The sequence below is a fragment of the Arachis duranensis genome, chromosome 3, assembly GCF_000817695.3.
Source record: "Arachis duranensis cultivar V14167 chromosome 3, aradu.V14167.gnm2.J7QH, whole genome shotgun sequence".
In the NCBI taxonomy this organism is placed as follows: Eukaryota; Viridiplantae; Streptophyta; class Magnoliopsida; order Fabales; family Fabaceae; genus Arachis; species Arachis duranensis.
This window is the reverse complement of record NC_029774.3, coordinates 119645990-119664264: the sequence shown is the minus strand read 5'-3', so window position 1 is coordinate 119664264 and position 18275 is coordinate 119645990. Positions and strand designations below refer to the sequence as shown.

Below are 18275 nucleotides of genomic sequence, written 5' to 3'. Positions count from 1 at the left end.
AAATATGAAGATAAGATGAAATTATTGGTAATGATTTTTATTTTTAAAATATAAAATAAGCAAAATCGTGAGTCGTTGGTAGTAATGTTTATTTAAAAAAAAAAAAAACTTAAAAGTAAGATCGTGAACAGAAATTTTATTTTTTAAAAATAAAAAATTACAAAATTAAAAAAATGACCATTTTGTGGAAAACACCCCTCTCCCTGTAATTTTCTTTTGGCTGTTGCCCCGTTTTGCATAAAAAAAAATATTTGTATTATTGGGAAACAGAAATACGCAAATAAAATTACCAAATTAGCCTCTCCTGATATTCACTCGGGGAATGCAAAATTAATAAGATAACATAAGATAAAGTTACACTGGCCCATTGAATTCAAAATCGCACGGAATTTAATAATCCAAATAAGAAAAGAAAAAATAAAAAACCACATACACACAAAAATTCAAAAACCTTAATTCAATTCCCTTCATCCTCCTCCTCCTTCTTCTCTCAGTCCACTCCATCGGTGTCTTCTTCTAATTCAGCTCACCCAACCTGAAAATTCATAAAAACCTCACCTTTCTCCGTCTTCAATTCTCCCCTAATTCATTCACACAGACAATTCTTTAGACCCTGTTCTTCCAAAAAAGCCCTTTCAACCTCAAAAAATGACCAAATAGCCGCCGCCACCAACCACCACCGTTACGAAATTCCGTCGATCTGGTCCACCAGTGAAGTAAGATGATCGTTCGCACATACGGTCGCCGAAACAGACCCCTCTCGAGGACCTGCTCAGCTTCTTCTCTCAACGACGACGTTTTGGACCCACTATCGCAGGAGAGTTCACAGAACCACGACAACAACATCTACGGATTCGCGTACTCGTCCCAGGATTCGTCCTCGCATTGGTCCCTCTTCGATTCGGATCCTAATTTAGTAGACGATTTCGGCGGCGGCTGCAGGGAGCCGAAGAGGGCGAGGAAGGGGGAGAAGAAGGCGGCGGCAGCTAACGGGAGTTGCCACGTGGCGATACCTACGACATCGACGCTTATGGAGGCGCAGGAGTTTGGGGAGATGATGGAGCATGTTGATGAGGTGAATTTCGCTCTCGATGGCCTCCGCAAGGGACAGCCTTTGCGGATCAGGAGAGCGAGCTTGGTGTCACTGTTGGGTATTTGTGGCACCACGCAGCAGCGGAGGCTTCTCAGGAGTCAGGGGTATGCAAATTTTTTATTTTTTATTTTTAATTTCCTGAAAACTCAATGTAGGATTTGAATCTGAAATATATCTATTGCAGATATTGGAAATTGTTATTGTTATTGTCACTCTTACGTTTTGTTTGTGAGGATATAGTTCAAAGTTTCGAAATTGGAGTGGATGGAGTCTTGGGTTGATTTTGATGTGGTTTGACATGTGGTTTTTGTATTTATTGGCTAGGTCTTTGGATTATCTTAAAAAATTTTGAAGTTGGGTTGTGATATAAATCTTGTTCTTGGATACGAATATTTGGGAGTGCTTCACGAGGAGAAGTAGAACAAAAAGGCTTATTAGTGTTTTAATCCATTTATGAGTCTGATATGCAATTCCCATTAGAGTTAGTTAGATTCAACTGGTAGATCTCTATGGTCTCTGGTTATTTTCCACGTAGAAATGTGACGTTAATGGGAGCTTAGATATGTGTTTATACTATATCGTTTAATGAAGTCTATTGCTGGTGGTTTATTTAATTTTTCACTTTTTTAAGTCTTACAAAAAGTTTGTTCACATCTGGTGGGTGTGAGAATCCTTGCTCAGGCTGTAAGTCTGTATGGGCTGCCCCTTCCCACAGCCTATAGGCAAATAGGTGCTTTGTCTTGAACTTGAACCTATGATATGCAGATTGAAGAATACATTTAACCACTTAGCGCAAGCTAGATTTTAGTTTGATTCACCCCTTGGTCACTTTCTTGCCATTCAACAGGATGCGAATGATAGCTATGGTTCAATACTAGATTTCACAGTTAAATAGATTCATAATATCGATTTACCGTTTGCACTATTACTTAATTTTCCTAGAAAAGGCGTGTTAAGTTTACTTTTACCCAATTGACATTATTAAGATTTAGTTTGGAATTTTAAACTGAGTATATGAATTGAACTCATTGTCACATCGAAAAATACACCAGTATGAATGTTTAGCTGATTAGTCCCTGATTTTTATACTCTATAGGATGGCAAAGACCATAACTGAAGCTATTTTGGGCCTCAGTCTCGATGATTCTCCCAGCAATCTTGCAGCTGCAACTCTTCTATACGTTTTAACCTGTGATGTAAGTCTTGTTTTGTTTTAGAATTTGCAGTTGTAGTTAATTATGGAGGAAACTTTGGGCTTATAAACATAAAGTCATTAATGTTATGTATGAGAAATTTATTCCATTGCCAAAGTTCTTATAAGCTGCTATTGGTGGAAAGATAGAACTCTCTTGTAATGCTGCTGTAAATGCACTATTTTCTACATAGTAAGATTTTATTAGAGCTCAATTCCTGTTGTTAATTATTTGATCGCACTTTCAAATAGATCTTTAATACCAAAAGGAAATGCTAAGCACGTGTGTGTATTCCCATTTTTGTTCTAAGTTGGAAGAAAAGAAGAAATCCAATAGAGGCTTCTATGTGTTGGCACTGCTATTTGAGCAATGGAAACATTTTCTTTGGCATGATGTTTACAAATAACCTCTAGATGTGGAACTCTGTATGTTTCCTTTGTGGAACTCTATATGTTTCCTTTGTAGTTCATTCCAGACTTAACAAAGAAAACTAAGCCCAACTAATGTATTTAGGCACCTTCCATCATTACATATTTGGCACTTTGCTATATTATATTGTTTACCTTTTCTAGTTCTGTACATATCCATTAGAAACAATATTTCCCCCTTATTTGGAAGGCAGGTCATCAAATATCTTTCATGACTTGGCTTAAGAATATGCCTGTGCATTGTGAACTTGGCACCTCATTTATGACAGATTTTTCAGTATTTGTTTTATAATCAATAAAGGAAGCTTCACATGCAATGGCTTTGATTCCCATCTTATATGGACAGCAGTGATTATTCAGTGACCTATACTTCCATTCTGATAGTTTGGACTGTAAATCAAGGTGTTCTCTAATTATCTATAATATGCTTTTGCTTCAGGGTCAAGATGATAATCTACTTGAATCATCTGGTTGTATTCAATTTCTTATAAAGTTGTTGAGACCAATTGTCTCAACATCTATCGCAGACAAGGCACCAAAACTTGGTTCTAAGCTTCTATCCTTGCGTCAGAATGATGACATGTTCAAAACTTCAATGGGAAGAATGGATTCCAGTTTGGTCACAGTTTTTTCTAGAGTTCAAGAAGTTCTAGTAAATTGCAAAGGACTAAAAACATCTTGTCAGAATGACAATGTGGTGGAGAGGCCAGAGTTATGCCCGAAATGGTTAGCATTGTTGACCATGGAGAAGGCTTGTTTATCTGCCATTTCTCTTGATGGTATCGTAAAGAATATCAACTTCCACATTTTGTATTATTGTCTGAAGGTGTTCCTTTCATTGTTATAGATTTGACTGTTTGATTCTTTAATTCCTGATGATGATTTTCTTATGCAAACATACCAATAGATCATTGAATCTGTTCATCTGTAATAATGTTTACTGTTTAGAACTTAATGAAGACATGAATGGTTTATTTTGCCAATCTTTCTGTGACTAGCTTTATTCTTTCAATTTCCGAAAATGGCATATTTATATGTAGCTACAAACTGATTATTTTTCACTTTTCAGTTCAGTGGTACTGAATTTGTTGGAAGATGCCAACATTACCTACAAATTACTATATTATTGTGATATACTGGTGTTAGTGCTTTTGCCATGTGTCTTTCTATTCCAAATTAATAGTTGACAGCTGTCACATGTAAAACGTGATTATCTTGTATTTAATGCTGAACTAAACAGAATGTGTAGCTGTATGTGGTTCCACTGAGTATCGACATACTTCATGGAATTAATTATTACCCGTTGTACTGACACATATGATGACTATGTCTGTCCAGAAACCACTGGTGCTGTACGGAAGGCTGGTGGAAATTTTAAGGAGAAACTAAGGGAGTATGGAGGACTTGATGCGGTCTTTGAAGTCACCATGAATTGTCATTTAGATTTGGAGGTGTGAGCTTGTATGTTAGTTCAATATGTATGCCTTATGTAATGAGTGCAGTTTCCATGTGATGTATTGGGCTTTACATTTTGATTACTTGTTTTTGTTGATTTCTATTTTACAAATGCTCTAGCAATAGGAGTGTAGATGAATTCAATTTGTGGTAATTATTACCTTGAACCGTGACTTTGCCTTTCAGAAATGGGTGGAGGATGATAGTTCTCTCTCTACCAAGGATCTGAGAAATAACAAACATCTGAAGAATCTAACCCTACTTCTCAAATGCCTGAAGATAATGGAGAATGCTACTTTTCTAAGCACAGATAATCAGGTGAACATATGCACTTTGCCTGTTTTATTGTAAATGTTGATTGCTATGTTTTATTGTTTTGAGTTTTGCTTGTGTCACTTCCCATTTGTCTTACATGATGGATACTGCAAGATTTCTTGCTTTTTTGCTTGACTACCTTTCTAATTTATCTAACTTACATTTACTTTGCCATAATAGACTCATTTGCTTGAATTGAAAGGAAGATTAAATCCTCAGGCAACTTCTTTTTCTTTTACGGAGCTGATCATAACTGTTATAAGGATCCTTTCAGGTAATGATCACACAAAGGCATAAATTCCTGCTTCTGTTCATTTTTTCATTCTTTTCACTCACAATATTAGTTTTCATTTCTAATGGTTGGTGCCTTTTCTTCTCTCCCCTAATTCATGCCAATATTCTTCTAGACATATGTTTACGTCGAAGTGCCTCTGCTGCATCCAATGAGAAAAAGGGGATAGAAGAAAAAAGTACTATATTGCTATTTTGTTGTTGCTATTTTCATGTTTATTGATTATAGTTATATATGCTGGACTCTGTATGATGAGCTGCCAAATTGTTATAATCAAACCATTATACAATCATTCGTTTTCTCTAGACAGGAAATATTGCTTGAACTGTTTCCCCTCTTGTTAGAGGATATATCAATACCAATTATCTGTTTCTCTGTTTTTTTACTGACAAAAGGGAACATTGGCATGAATTAGGGGAGAGAAGAAAAGGCACCAACCATTAGAAATGAAAACTAATATGTTGAGTGAAAAGAATGAAAAAATGAACAGAAGCAGGAATTTATGCCTTTGTGTGATCATTACCTGAAAGGATCCTTAATCCTTAATTAGATGATGTTTTCTGAACTGTGGATAAAAAAATTGTTCTAATCTGAAAGAAAAGTGAGAAAAGCCATTGATTTTAGTTGGTATTTTATTTATGCTTTGTTGTTGTCATATTCTGCAAGATAATTCGGTGGTAACCAATTTGTTTGTTTGCATGATACATGATAGAGCTCCATGGCGTCGTTTGATTCATGTAGCCGACCCCACCTAGTAGGACAAGACTTTGTTGTTGTTGTTGTTGTTGCTTACTAATGTTGAAATAAGTTTGTCTTAAAATTTTTGAATGCTTCCATTTGAATTTCAGAGAATGAACCTTTATTCAAAAGTTCTATCGGCAAGTTGTTTGGTATGAATAGAGCTTCTTCTGCTAAGAATTCTGATGTTACACGGAGCAGCCGACTTTTGACATGTAGTCAGATGGAATGTTCACAATCCATTTCTGAAACTCCCAGCACTTCAACTAGTGATATTTATTCGCTAAAGATGAGAGTTAGTTCTTCAACATCTGAATCTTGCAGTGGTGCATCAAAGAGTTCAGGCAATAAAGCATCCACAATCCATAATAGTTCAAGGAAGAATGTACGGTTTACTGAAAATAGCCCAATTGTAATCTCGGATGATAGCCAAGATCCTTTTGCATTTGATGAGGATGACTTTGCACCCACTAAGTGGGACATATTATCAGGGAAACAGAAGAAATCTCATTCTAAAAGAAAATATGAGGTGCCAAGCAGAGAATTTGAGTATGTATGTCAATCTCAGACTAAAGAGATAGAGATCCAACAAGAATTGAATGATGTTGACATCAATTGTTCCAGTTCTGTTGTTGGCGATGAAGAAGGTTCCATCCTTCTAAGTGATTGCCTTCTAACTGCTGTTAAGGTATTTCCAGCATTTGCTCTTTCCGTATATCATTCATATTCATTTCATAGTCTGGAATTTGGATTTGGATGACTGAATCAAGGGTTTTTACCTGCCAGAATCAGATCATTTGGCAGTTACTTACATTTAATTTGTGCTTTAAATGTCAGCTGAATACAGTTCTTTCTTTGTTTTATATATACTCCAGTAGGCCTATGTCTCTGTTATTCACTTGATCTCTCTTTTTATTTTATTTTAAGCAAGAACTCCTATCTGGGTTTATGTCTTACAGCACCCGATATGTCACTTAAGGCTTGTGCACTAACTAAGGTTGTCTTTGCTACTGTAGGTGTTGATGAATTTGACTAATGACAATCCTGTTGGCTGCCAGCAAATTGCGGCCTATGGAGGACTGGAAACTATGTCTAAGCTGATTGCTGGTCATTTCCCTTGCTTCAGCTCTTCGATGTCCTTTGGTCAGATGAAAGAAAATACTTCAAGTGCTGAAGACCAGCAATATGATAAGCATCTCACTGATCATGAATTAGATTTTCTTGTGGCCATTCTGGGCTTGCTTGTAAACCTGGTAGAGAAGGATGACCACAACAGGTAAGTGTTCTACTGCTTTATGTTTTATGTTCTACTATTTTAAGTTTTAAATTTGAACAATTTACCATGAGAAAGAATGATTTCGATGCATACATGGTTGAATTGTTACACATGCCTCGTCATGTTATTTTGTAGTATTTTCATACTATGCTATTGTAACGATGCATTTGTCTATTTTCATCGTTCACTCTTAGGAATTTGCTAATTAAGTCTTGGCTTGTTTCTAAATGCATTGCTCATATCTTCAGAGTTATAATGTAGCATAAAGACCATTCTTTTGTTGCAACATACGACACATATTGTAGTGACATAGCTAACATTTTTAAAAGATTATTTTATGATGAAACACTAATATCGTCATTTGATTTATATAGCAAACCACTTAATTAAGAATAGAAGTTGAAAAACTACCCATTTTTTAATCAATGTGATTTATTTTTGTTTTATCTAAAGAAAAAGAATATAATAAACTAACTTCTCACCAATTCTAATATCATTGTATTTTGTTTTTTGTTCAAATAAACTACAATTGACAACTTGATAAGGAGAAACTAGATATCTAAAATTGGTTTAGTGTTATCATATGTGATGTATTTCATTAATGTCTTTTGACACCTTTTAATTTTGTTGCTGGTTTTTTTGCAGATCACGCCTTGCAGCTGCCAGTGTTCTGCTTCCTTCATCACGGGGCTTGGATCATGAGGCTCGGGGGGATGTTATTCAATTATTATGCTCTATTTTCTTGGCTAACCAGGGTGGAATTGAGGGAGATGGGGAAGATAAACATTCGGCACTGGTAGGTTGCATATTCTTGTTTCCTCTTAAGAGAGTGGATTATTGTTTTGGATTGGCATATTATACTTTTAAAGTGGAATTCCAGAAATTTCCCAATCTTTCTAATTTCTTGGTTTGTATTGTGCTTAAACAACACCCGCCCAACCCCCAAAAAAAAAAAATAAAAGAAAAGTCAATTTTGTCGTGCAATAATGAGGCCACGGTTAAGGGTAAATTAGTTATTTCAGATGAACGAGAAAGACAAAGAATGGTTGGAGTCTTTCTTGACTTCATTGAATTCTGACATACATAAATAAGTAAATAACTGGATGAGGACTTAAAACTCCTAAGATATTGATCTTTTCATCTAGGTCTTATCTGATGTGTAGCCAATTCAACCTGTTTAGTAGGACCAGCTCAACGTAGGGTGTGAAAGGATGTGAAATTTGATTGCGGATGATGTAGCATCAATAATCTTGTGTTTCATCTTGCAGGATGCTGAAGAAGTTGTTCTCCAGGGTGAAAAAGAAGCTGAGAAAATGATTGTCTCTATTTACTCTTTAACTGCTCTTGCTTACATCAAGGCTTGCAATTTCCTTTTTGGTCTACAGTAAGAGCATCCGAGCGGCAATTGCTGACCATCTCCCAGATCACAACTTATCTATTCTTGTGCCTGTGTTGGACAGATTTGTGGTATGTTGCTACAACCATTGAGATAAAACTGGAAAACTAGTGAGAAATAGTATAATTTATTATCCTTTTTTTTTGGGAAGGGTAACTAGAGTTTGGTTTTAGTTTGGGAACTTTAATATGAGTGGGCCAACTATCATATTTAGTTTGGAGTTTGCATAAAATGAGAATATAATCTTCAAAAGTCTAGTTTGAGCTTGCTGCATATCATATCTCAGAAGGAATACTTTCTAAAACTTAGTTGCTAGAATGCTTTTTGACCAGAAGTCATCAGATTTCTATGATTGAGCCAACCTCATGTGAGGATCTTTTGAAATATATGCTTCAATGGAGATGCCTACATCTTATGCCTAGGGCTTGCGACTTTACCACTTCAAACAAAAATCGGACTTTGCACCTTTGATACTTTTCTTAGCTCATGATGATATCTCTTTCTGCAGGAATTTCATCTGTCATTGAACATGATTTCACCAGAGACTCATAAAGCAGTTAGTGAAGTCATTGAATCGTGCAGAATTCGATGAAAGCCCAGCACATCGGAAAACTCTGTACAGCCACAGCGTAAGTTAGGTTTTTGTTACTCCACACAAAATGGGACTGCTGCAGCTTAGTTCATTACAGAGTCTGACCAAGTTACATATACTTTATGAATGCTATACCATGTCCTATATTTGTATCACCATGCTGGTGATGATGTATACAGAAAATTAATAGTGGGTTGCATTATTATTAGCATAGTTGTGTGTGTAATCAATGGTAGTAATTTTTTCAATATTTTTTGTTTATTCATTCATTTTTCGTGTATCAGAAGCTTATATATTTTGTTATAAATGCTCATGTAGAATAGCCGCGTCCTTTTTCTTCATATTTTCGGCAACTTGACATAAGCCGAGATTGAATCAGTGTTAAATAAGCATAATATTTAAGTAGATATCTGTGCATTAATCATATGTCAGTTTACATTTTACAAACACAAATGATTTCGGGTTCTTTCCAATTAGTATTTCATTGATCGTTGCTCCTTATGTTCTGTAATCAAATATTGGTTTTAAACCTACATGGGCACAAGATGATTTCGTTTGATGCATAACCGAAACTTTCGCGTATTAACTCTGATAAATTAATAAGCCAAGAATAGAAAGAATATAGAGAAATTCAGCATGATGTGTTTTCAACATCATGAAAGATGATCAGGTTACATGAAAGCGTAAGCCTGTGAGTTTGGAAGTGCCGTACATTATTACTAACATGCCAATGAAATGGATGAAACCTGAAAATATATATTAGAAATTTGGATTAGAAGATGAAATAGCAGATGAACCTTCATGATGAATATCTTATAACAATTTGGATCAAGTCAATGCCCAACGGCGGAAGCAATATATTATTTATTTATTTCTATTATTATCTAAACTTCTAAACTACTCAAAGAAGAGAAGGAAAATTAATTTTTAAAACTGTGGCGGCTGAACCAGTTTTCACAGTTAGGCAATTTATTTATTAAATGCGAAAAATAATTATTATGGTATTAGTCATTATGGAATGTGCATTACATTTTAATTAATTAATGGTCTAAATTTTAGAAATAATATATATAATAAAAGATATTTAAAAAAGAGAAAGTCTAAGGGACTAACACTTTTGTTAAAATTCGGCCAGCACTTAACTGGTAAAAAAAAAGTAAAAAATTTCACACCATTAAATGTAATCTCACACCATTAAAAATTTATTGGTTCCTACCACTCCTCTTTAAAAAAATATATATACCAGACTGGCTCTCAAGTCCATTACATTACATTTAAATATATAGTGGACTAAAAACAGATGATTTATTTTTTGTCCTAATGTGGGACAAAGTAAGTATAACCGCTTGTTATTTTTTATGTGGGAGAGAGAGAAGTGTATAACAAGAAATTGTGAACAGAAGTGTGTTTCACATTGGTATGGGATGTATAAATCGGATGCACCGATTTGTTTGTTTTATTTTTTTTTCAAACAAACAATCACAAATCGGACGGTCCGATTTGTGAATTCGAAAAAAAAATTTTAATGTTGAAATCGGACCGTCCGATTTTTATTTTAAAAAATAAAAAAAATAAAAAATACAAAACGGACCCTCCGATTTGTAGTTTATTTTTTTCTCCAAACAAATCGGACCCTCCAATTTGTAATTTATTTTTCTCTTCAAACAAATCGGACCGTCCGATTTGAATAAAACACCATATCAAAAAAAAAACACCCAATCTTCCAATAATAATGTATTACACATATATTTAAACAATATAAAAAAAATAGCCTAAGTATAACTCCTGTAACTTCAATATTACAAAAATTTGGTTTTTCTTTCTAACGACAATTTTCAAATATAGTTTACTTATTCAACACGAGATTATAATAGGACAATAAATTTCTCCTTTTTAACTTATTAGGGTTATGAGAAAGATTTATTCAGAGCAGTAAATAATGCAAACGTGGTGCTTGCTTTTTAGTTTGAAACTTCGAATAAAATAAAAAATTTAATTTTAATGCATTATCAGTATAAAATAATTCTACACATATATCTAATTATATAATATTATATCATTAAAAATAATTATTTTTTATATTAATTACATAAATAATCATCCAAAAAAATAAATATAATTATATAATTGTGTAAAATACTTTATATTATTTAAAGTTTAAACTCAAATAAACTATCATAACTATTCAAAACTCCTTACGATAAGCTCAACACATGTGAACATGTGGTTGGGCATATTGACTTTTTGAGTCCACAAAACAAAGAATTGATAATAGTGATGCTGTTTTAAGTTTTAAATTTGGTGTAAAACGAATACAGAAACTCGAGGGAAAAAATTAATAGTTCAAACATTGGATCATTGGTTAGCATTCTTTCTCATCTTTCACAACAGCTTGAAACCTTTTCACAGGTACTAGAAACTTGAGCACTCTCTGTTTATGCCACCATGGATCTGTTCACCACCATCATATTACTATCTTTGTTCATTATCGTACTCATCATGAAATGGCAGTATTTCAAACACACAGACAAAAACTCACCTCCTTCACCTCCAAAACTACCCATACTCGGAAACTTGCACCAAATAGGTTTGTTCCCGCACCGGTCACTCAAAAGCTTGGCTGAGAAACATGGCCCCTTGATGCTCCTTCACTTCGGGAACGTTCCGGTGCTGGTGGTGTCTTCGGCCGACATGGCGGAAGAAGTGATGAAGACGCACGACTTGGTGTTCTCCAACCGGCCACCGCGGAAGATGAGTGAGATACTCTTGTATGATTCCAAGGACATAGCCACCTCTCCTTATGGTGAGTAGGGCTGGATAAAATATACGAGCATGAATTATTTTTTATTAGAATTATTTAATATATTTAAATATTTATTATAGAATATTAAATATTTATTACTTTTTTTCTTTTAATATCTATAAATTTAAATACATATAAATTTTTTTTATTATTTTCTTATCTTTCTAACACGATATTAGAATTATAGTATATTTCTCGAAGAGAATATGTTATTTTTTATTATGAAATTACCGTATTTTTTACACTTTTTTTGTATGTCGGTTTTTTTTTTATTTTGTCATTCTTTTGATGTTTTTTCACCTCACAGATTAGCTTATTCTCTCCATCTTGTATTTTTCCGAGTCTTAATAAATCAAACACGTCATCCTCCGACATTTTACCATCTCTTCCCAGTTTGCCACCTTTTCGGGTTTTCGACAATTTTCGAACAATTCGCCATCTTTTCGACAATTTTGTTTGTGCTTTTTTTGTAGTAGTTTTGTCTGCACTTTCGTTGCGACAGTTTCGTTTGCGCTTTCCTTGTAGTAGTTTCGTCTGCGCTTTTTTTGGCAACAGCTGTGTCTGTGTTTTTCTTGCGGTAGTTCTGTTTGCGCTTCCTTCCAACAGTTCTGTCTATGCTTTTCTTGTGACAGATCTGTTTGTGTTTTCTTCCGCCAGTTCTGTCTGTACTTTTTTGCGACAGTTTTGTCTGCATCTGTTCCATCAGTTTATGCATTTCTTTTTATTTTGTTATTTTAAATAAGTTTCAAACTCATATTGTCATTTGAGATTGACAGGAGATGCTAGAATATATTATGATCAATTAGTTTCCATTAAAATTATTTAACATATCTGAATATTTATTATAGGATATTACGTATTTAATATTTTAATTCTCTTAGTATCTATAAATATCCTTCAATACTATATCATTTGACACAACTTAAATACATACAAACTTTTTTTTAGGATAAAGTATACTTTTTGTCCCTGAAGTTTGTTAAAAGTTTCAAAAATATCTCTAAGTTTTGATTTGTTTCAATTTTGTCCCTCAAGTTTTCGATTTGCATCAATTTTATCCTTATTACTAATTTTTTGATAATTAATATTTTTCTTTCCAAATATACCCCTCCCTTATTATACCTATCATCATCATCATCACAACCCTCTGTCTCTCTTTCTTTCTCTCTTTTCATCTTCACCGTCCTCTCCACCCCATCATCATCATAACCCTCTGTCTCTCTTTTTTTTTTCTCCATCTCCATCACCACCATCTTCGTTGAGCCCCAATCTTCGATGACCACCACCCTTTTTCTTTTTCTTCGCGCAAACCCAGACACAACGAAGCCATCGCTCTTCCTCCTTCTCTGTTAGCAAACAGAGAATGAAATGTGGGATAGGTTCTATGGAACCGATTTTTGGAGGAGCTCTTCTCGCAAGATCCCTCTAGCAATGCTCTTACCACTTTTCACTCTCAATATGTTCATTGAAATTTCAAAAAGCATGCATTTTTGCCCAACAATAAAGTTTTAAAAAAAAACCATATTTTTTGATGATGCAGGTGTTTAAAGATGTGGTCTTTTCTCTCATCCTCCTTTTCTTCTTATTTTTTCTCTTTTTTTTAATTTTTTTATTTTTTTTGGGAGAGGATAGGAGGTTGGAGTATGATTATGGTCATGATGATAAATTTGTTTGTTTTGAATGTTGGCATTTTGAGAAATGAGAAGAAGTAGTGTGTTGAAATGAATCATGTTTGGTTCTTTGGCATTTAATTTTTGTGTTATTAATTTTCCAATGAAGTATAGTACGAGTAATATTGAAATGAAGAAACTTTGTTGTTGGGGTCAGGGTTTCAGGTTGGTGTGGCGGCAAAAGGATTTTGCTTTGCTTTGTGTGAAATCTAGAAACAAAAAAAAGGGAAGAAACTTTGTTGTTGGGGTCAGGGTTTCAGGTTGGTGTGGCAGCAAAAGAATTTTGCTTTGCTTTGTGTGAAATCTGGAAACAAAAAAAAAGGGTATTAACCCAACTAGTACTAATAATTAATGAGGTTGGGTTTGCTAACAGAGAAGGAGGAAGAGCGATGGCTTCGTTGTTGCTGGGTTTGCGCGAAAAAGAAGAAAAAGGTGGTGGTCATCGAAGGTTGGGATTCAACGGAGATGGTGGTGATAGAGATGGAGAGAAAGAAAAAGAGATAGAGGGTTGTGATAATGATGGGGTGGAGAGAACGGTCAAGATGAAAAGAGAGAAAGAAATAGAGACAGAGGGTTGTGATGATGATGATGATAGGTATAATAAGGGAGGGGTATATTTGAAAAGAAAAATATTAATTATCAAAAAATTAGTAATAAGGGTAAAATTGATGCAAATTGAAAACTTGAGGGATAAAATTGAAACAAATAAAAATTTAGGGATATTTTTAAAACTTTTAGTAAATTTCAGGGACAAAAAGTATACTTTACCCTTTTTTTATTGCTCAAGTCTTGTCCCACTAGGTGGGATCGACTACATGGATCAAATAATGCCATTGAACTCTATCATATATCATGTTTACAGATAGACCGTTTATATGTAGATTTTGTTTGACCACCTCATGGATGGTCTTCCTATATCACCCTCTACCTTTCACCCCTTGTCCATCTTCCATCTCATCTACCCTTCTTACTGAGTATTCTGTTGATCTTCTTCTCATGTATCCAAACCACTTGAGACATAATTCTACCATCTTTTTCACAATAGGTGCTACTCCAACTTTCTTTCTCTTATATATTCGTTCCTTATTATATCCAATCGCATATGATCACTCATCCATATGACCATATCAACATTTTCATCTCTGCAACACTTAACTTATATTCGTGCTCCCCGTTGATCGCCCAACACTCTGTGTCATAAAGCATAACCGATGCAGCGGCTCTTACTTATTTCACAATGTACACGGACTATACACTGCGTTGTTTTCGGACAATGATCTAACTTTAGCGCAATAACGCTTTTGATATATGTCATAAAAATTTGACTAAGTTTTTATATTAGTTGTCAAGGGCCTAACAAAGTCCTCTTCCTTTATCGGGTTTGAGATCGACTACATACCGCGAGTATAGCAAAGTTATATATATCATATTATTACCCTCTAAAATATCTCATTCTCGTATTTTATGTAACGCAGGTGAATACTGGAGGCAGATAAGGAGCCTAGCCGTGTTACACCTTCTGAGCAACAAAAGGGTTCAATCGTACGGCCTTATTAGGGAGGAAGAAGCTGCAAGAATGGTTGAAACCATCAAAGAGTTTGCTTCTTCTTCTTTTTCTATGCCGTTAAACTTGTCTGAGATATTCTTCGGTGTTACAAATGACATATTGTGTAGAAGTGCTCTAGGGAGGAGATACCGTGGAGGAGGAGAAGGGTGCAAGTTTCAGGAGCTGGTTTTGGAGTTTGGAGACTTGTTGGGTACAACATCAATAGGGGACTATATTCCATGGCTTAGTTGGTTGAACAAGGTTGATGGTTCTTATAAAAGAGCGTCAAGAGTGGCCAAGCGTCTCGATGAGTTTTTGGATCAAGTGATTGCGGAGCATGTTAGTTCTGGGAAAAGGAAAGAACAAGAGGGACTTACTGATAATGTTGATGATTTTGTGGATGTTTTGCTTTCTGTCAAGAACAGTAACGCTGTTGGATTTGAGTTTGACACAACAACAATGAAGGCAATACTCGTGGTAAGAAATATTTGAGTTTGATATATATGTTATTTAGGCAATTGCTATCTTATTCTCTAGTAAATTATTTTTCACAATAACGATACTCAGATTTATTTTACAAAATGAGGAATAGTAGTTATCAACTTATCATATATCTTGTTATTTATCATAGGAAAAAGTCTAGGAGACTAGCATTTTTGTTGAAATCTAGCCAATACTTAACCATCGAAAGAAAAATAATTAATCCTACACCATTAGATGTCATCTCACACTATTAATAAAAATATTGATGATGACTAATTAATAGTTAAACATCACAAATTCTGCTACATTCCTCCTTATGATACTCTTAAATTTTGTTAATTACATAATAAAGGTTCGTTTTTTCTTTTTTTTTTTTGTTAGTATACTAGTGTGCGACCCGTGACCCTCCTCTTAAAGTAACTTTTTTAGTTTTTTATCTTGGAAAGATTTGTCTCCCATAGATAGTGCCAAAGTTAGTTAATCAACGCAACTAGGATATGAGTGGATGAGAAGCAAACCGTACATATACCTAGATTTGTGCTTAACGATTTAGAACTCCATTAAGTTGATCGGCCTTGCTTTCCCAGCTATATTTTAAACTTTCAGTCTTTCGGTCCACATCAATAATAATGGAGGCTAAATTAGTCAATAATCAACTCTATTCTTACTTGAAAGCTTTTAGGATGGTTAAAGTATTTAAAGTCCTAATAGAAAATCAAGGATTATGTTTTCTTTTCTTCTTTTAACCCTCTCCCTTTCCTAATAGAATCGGCAGGTAGAGGAAGCGTACTATAAGGTAGCGTTTATTTTGTGGGACTGTGACAGAGGTTGAGAGATTGAGACAGTATCATGTTTATTGGCTCAGAAACTGACACTAAAATTTCTGTCTCTATTTCAGTATTTCAGTGACTCCAAAATGTAGGGACACAAGGGACTGATATTTTTAGAAACAGAGAGTGAAATTTTAATAATATTTTATACCTAAAATACTCTCATTTTAATTAATTAATTCCAATTTTATCCTTTGTGCAAATTAAATTAGAGTTTTATTCTTATTTCAATTTTTGTCTCTCACTTGGCACCAAACAGAATACTAAAACTTATTTCAGTCTCTGTCTCTTAGTCTCTGTCTCTCAGTCTCAGTCTTTCAATATATGTCTCTCCACCAAACACTACCTAAGAGATTAAGAGTCATTTGTTGTTCAATTTCGTGAGATAATTAATAGGAATTTAGTCAATAACAAGTTAATAAGTATTTTTAAATTATATTTCGTACTAATTAATTATTATTAATTAGTGATTATTTAAATTTTATTTTAAAAAAATACAAAATTAATAATTATTAATTGTAATTATTGAAAGTTGACTAGTTAAAAATTATTTATTTATAGTTTTTCTGATTAAAAATATTTAATTTTATGTCAACTATTGTAAATACCACACTTTTTAAGAGAATAATTTAATTTTAATAATTTGTGTTTTATGGATTATCTAAAACAGATAGATTTAGACTTGAACGTGAGGCCTAAACTTCTTTTGAAATTGTGTTTTCTGGTGTCAAATGCTACTGTTTGAGTTTCTTGTGAGGAAGTTAAAGAGTGATACCAACAAAAAATTCTGATGCTTAAGTTAACAAAGATTTTAGTAAATTTTTTTATAAATTGAGTTTTGAATATATATTAAGATGTCTATGTATTTATAATAAAATAAATAACCATTTTTTAGAGAATTTTGTCGTTAATGGTAGATGACAGTTCTTTTTTCCAACTTAATTAATTTTGACTTCAATTTTGTTGAAACTTGTTAATATGACTATTAATTATTGTAACTGTTGATTAAGTAAAATTTTAAATTATTAATACATATTTAATGCGAATTATTTATGCAGGACATGTTTACGGCAGGTACGGACCCTACGTACACTGTGCTAGAATGGGCAATGGCGGAACTGTTAAAACGGCCAGCGATTATGCACAAACTTCAAGATGAAGTGAGAACTGTTGTTGGAAACAGAAGCAACATAACCGAACAAGATTTGGTTCACATGAACTACTTGAAAGCTGTGATGAAAGAAACACTTCGGTTGCACCCTTCACTTCCAGTTCTAGTTCCTAGAGAATCCACCAAAGGCATCAAGCTGAATGGGTATGACATTGAAGCTGGAACACAGGTGTTGGTGAATGCATGGGCCGTTGCAACGGATCCAAAGTGTTGGGACCAGCCACTTGAGTTCAAGCCAGAGAGGTTCTTAAACAGTTCGGTGGATTTCAAAGGGCGTGATTTTCAGTTTATTCCTTTTGGTGCAGGAAGGAGAGGGTGCCCTGGGCTGCAGTTTGCCACTGCTCTTGATGAAACTGTGCTGGCTAACCTTGTTTACCATTTTGATTGGGATTTGCCTGCTGGTTCTAAGGAATTGGACTTGTCTAAATTTTATGGACTAGTCCTGCATTTGAAATCACCTCTCTTGGCTATACCAACCCCTTATTATGAATGAATAGTATTGAATTGAATAAGTTATTGTTGGGTATATGAAGATGGTAAGATGACAAAATTTTATATTTGTGTAGTGGTTTTAAGGCACGATTAGATCGTTTTTTTTAGAGAGATATTTGTCCCCACACTTAGTTGCTATAAGGTTGATAAAAATACTCTCCCAAGATACAATGAAACCTAAGAATTTCTTAATTAGCAATAATAAGAAATTCTCAACTCTCTTGAACAAAGAAAATCTCTTAATAGTAGTGTAAACTGTACGCTTAGTACTTCATATCTGAAATAGTGGACAAGGACTTATTTATACATATTGCACGTAGCAATTATGATTAATTACGTATACAAATGGTTGTGTCATTTCTATTGCCAATAGATACAATGTTTTGAACATATACAACTCTTAAAGAGTTGTATCCCTTTAGCCAATAGACACAATATTTTGAACATACACAATCCTTAAAAGGTTGTGTCCCTTCAACCAAATGGTACAAAACGGTTAGTA

General features: G+C 34.1%; 2 protein-coding genes across 2 annotated transcripts; both read left to right on the top strand.

Annotated features, from left to right (window-relative positions):
• Nucleotides 1–399: 399 nt before the first annotated feature.
• LOC107480587 (wings apart-like protein 1) lies at nucleotides 400–9185 on the top strand. The gene is made up of 13 exons (XM_052258466.1): nucleotides 400–1197; nucleotides 2190–2289; nucleotides 3154–3493; nucleotides 4053–4165; nucleotides 4356–4487; nucleotides 4665–4758; nucleotides 4892–4954; nucleotides 5616–6202; nucleotides 6531–6790; nucleotides 7436–7586; nucleotides 8059–8148; nucleotides 8180–8257; nucleotides 8695–9185. Exons 1-13 carry the CDS (start codon nucleotides 722–724, stop codon nucleotides 8776–8778), a joined length of 2568 nt encoding a protein of 855 aa, XP_052114426.1. The 5' UTR covers nucleotides 400–721; the 3' UTR covers nucleotides 8779–9185.
• Nucleotides 9186–11079: 1894 nt separating this feature from the next.
• Nucleotides 11080–17884, top strand: LOC107480681 (cytochrome P450 736A117). The gene is made up of 3 exons (XM_016100846.3): nucleotides 11080–11581; nucleotides 14727–15274; nucleotides 17169–17884. Exons 1-3 carry the CDS (start codon nucleotides 11224–11226, stop codon nucleotides 17772–17774), a joined length of 1512 nt encoding a protein of 503 aa, XP_015956332.1. The 5' UTR covers nucleotides 11080–11223; the 3' UTR covers nucleotides 17775–17884.
• The last annotated feature ends 391 nt before the right edge of the window (nucleotides 17885–18275 follow it).

Excerpts from the sequence above, each read along its gene's own strand:
- LOC107480681 (XM_016100846.3), top strand. The coding sequence starts at position 11,224 with ATGGATCTGTTCACCACCATCATATTACTATCTTTGTTCATTATCGTA. Across the intron at positions 11,582-14,726 it reads CATAGCCACCTCTCCTTATG|GTGAATACTGGAGGCAGATA; the intron begins GTGAGTAGGGCT and ends TATGTAACGCAG. Across the intron at positions 15,275-17,168 it reads CAATGAAGGCAATACTCGTG|GACATGTTTACGGCAGGTAC; the intron begins GTAAGAAATATT and ends TTATTTATGCAG.
- LOC107480587 (XM_052258466.1), top strand. The coding sequence starts at position 722 with ATGATCGTTCGCACATACGGTCGCCGAAACAGACCCCTCTCGAGGACC. Across the intron at positions 4,955-5,615 it reads AAAGGGGATAGAAGAAAAAA|GAATTTCAGAGAATGAACCT; the intron begins GTACTATATTGC and ends ATGCTTCCATTT. Across the intron at positions 6,203-6,530 it reads GCCTTCTAACTGCTGTTAAG|GTGTTGATGAATTTGACTAA; the intron begins GTATTTCCAGCA and ends TTGCTACTGTAG.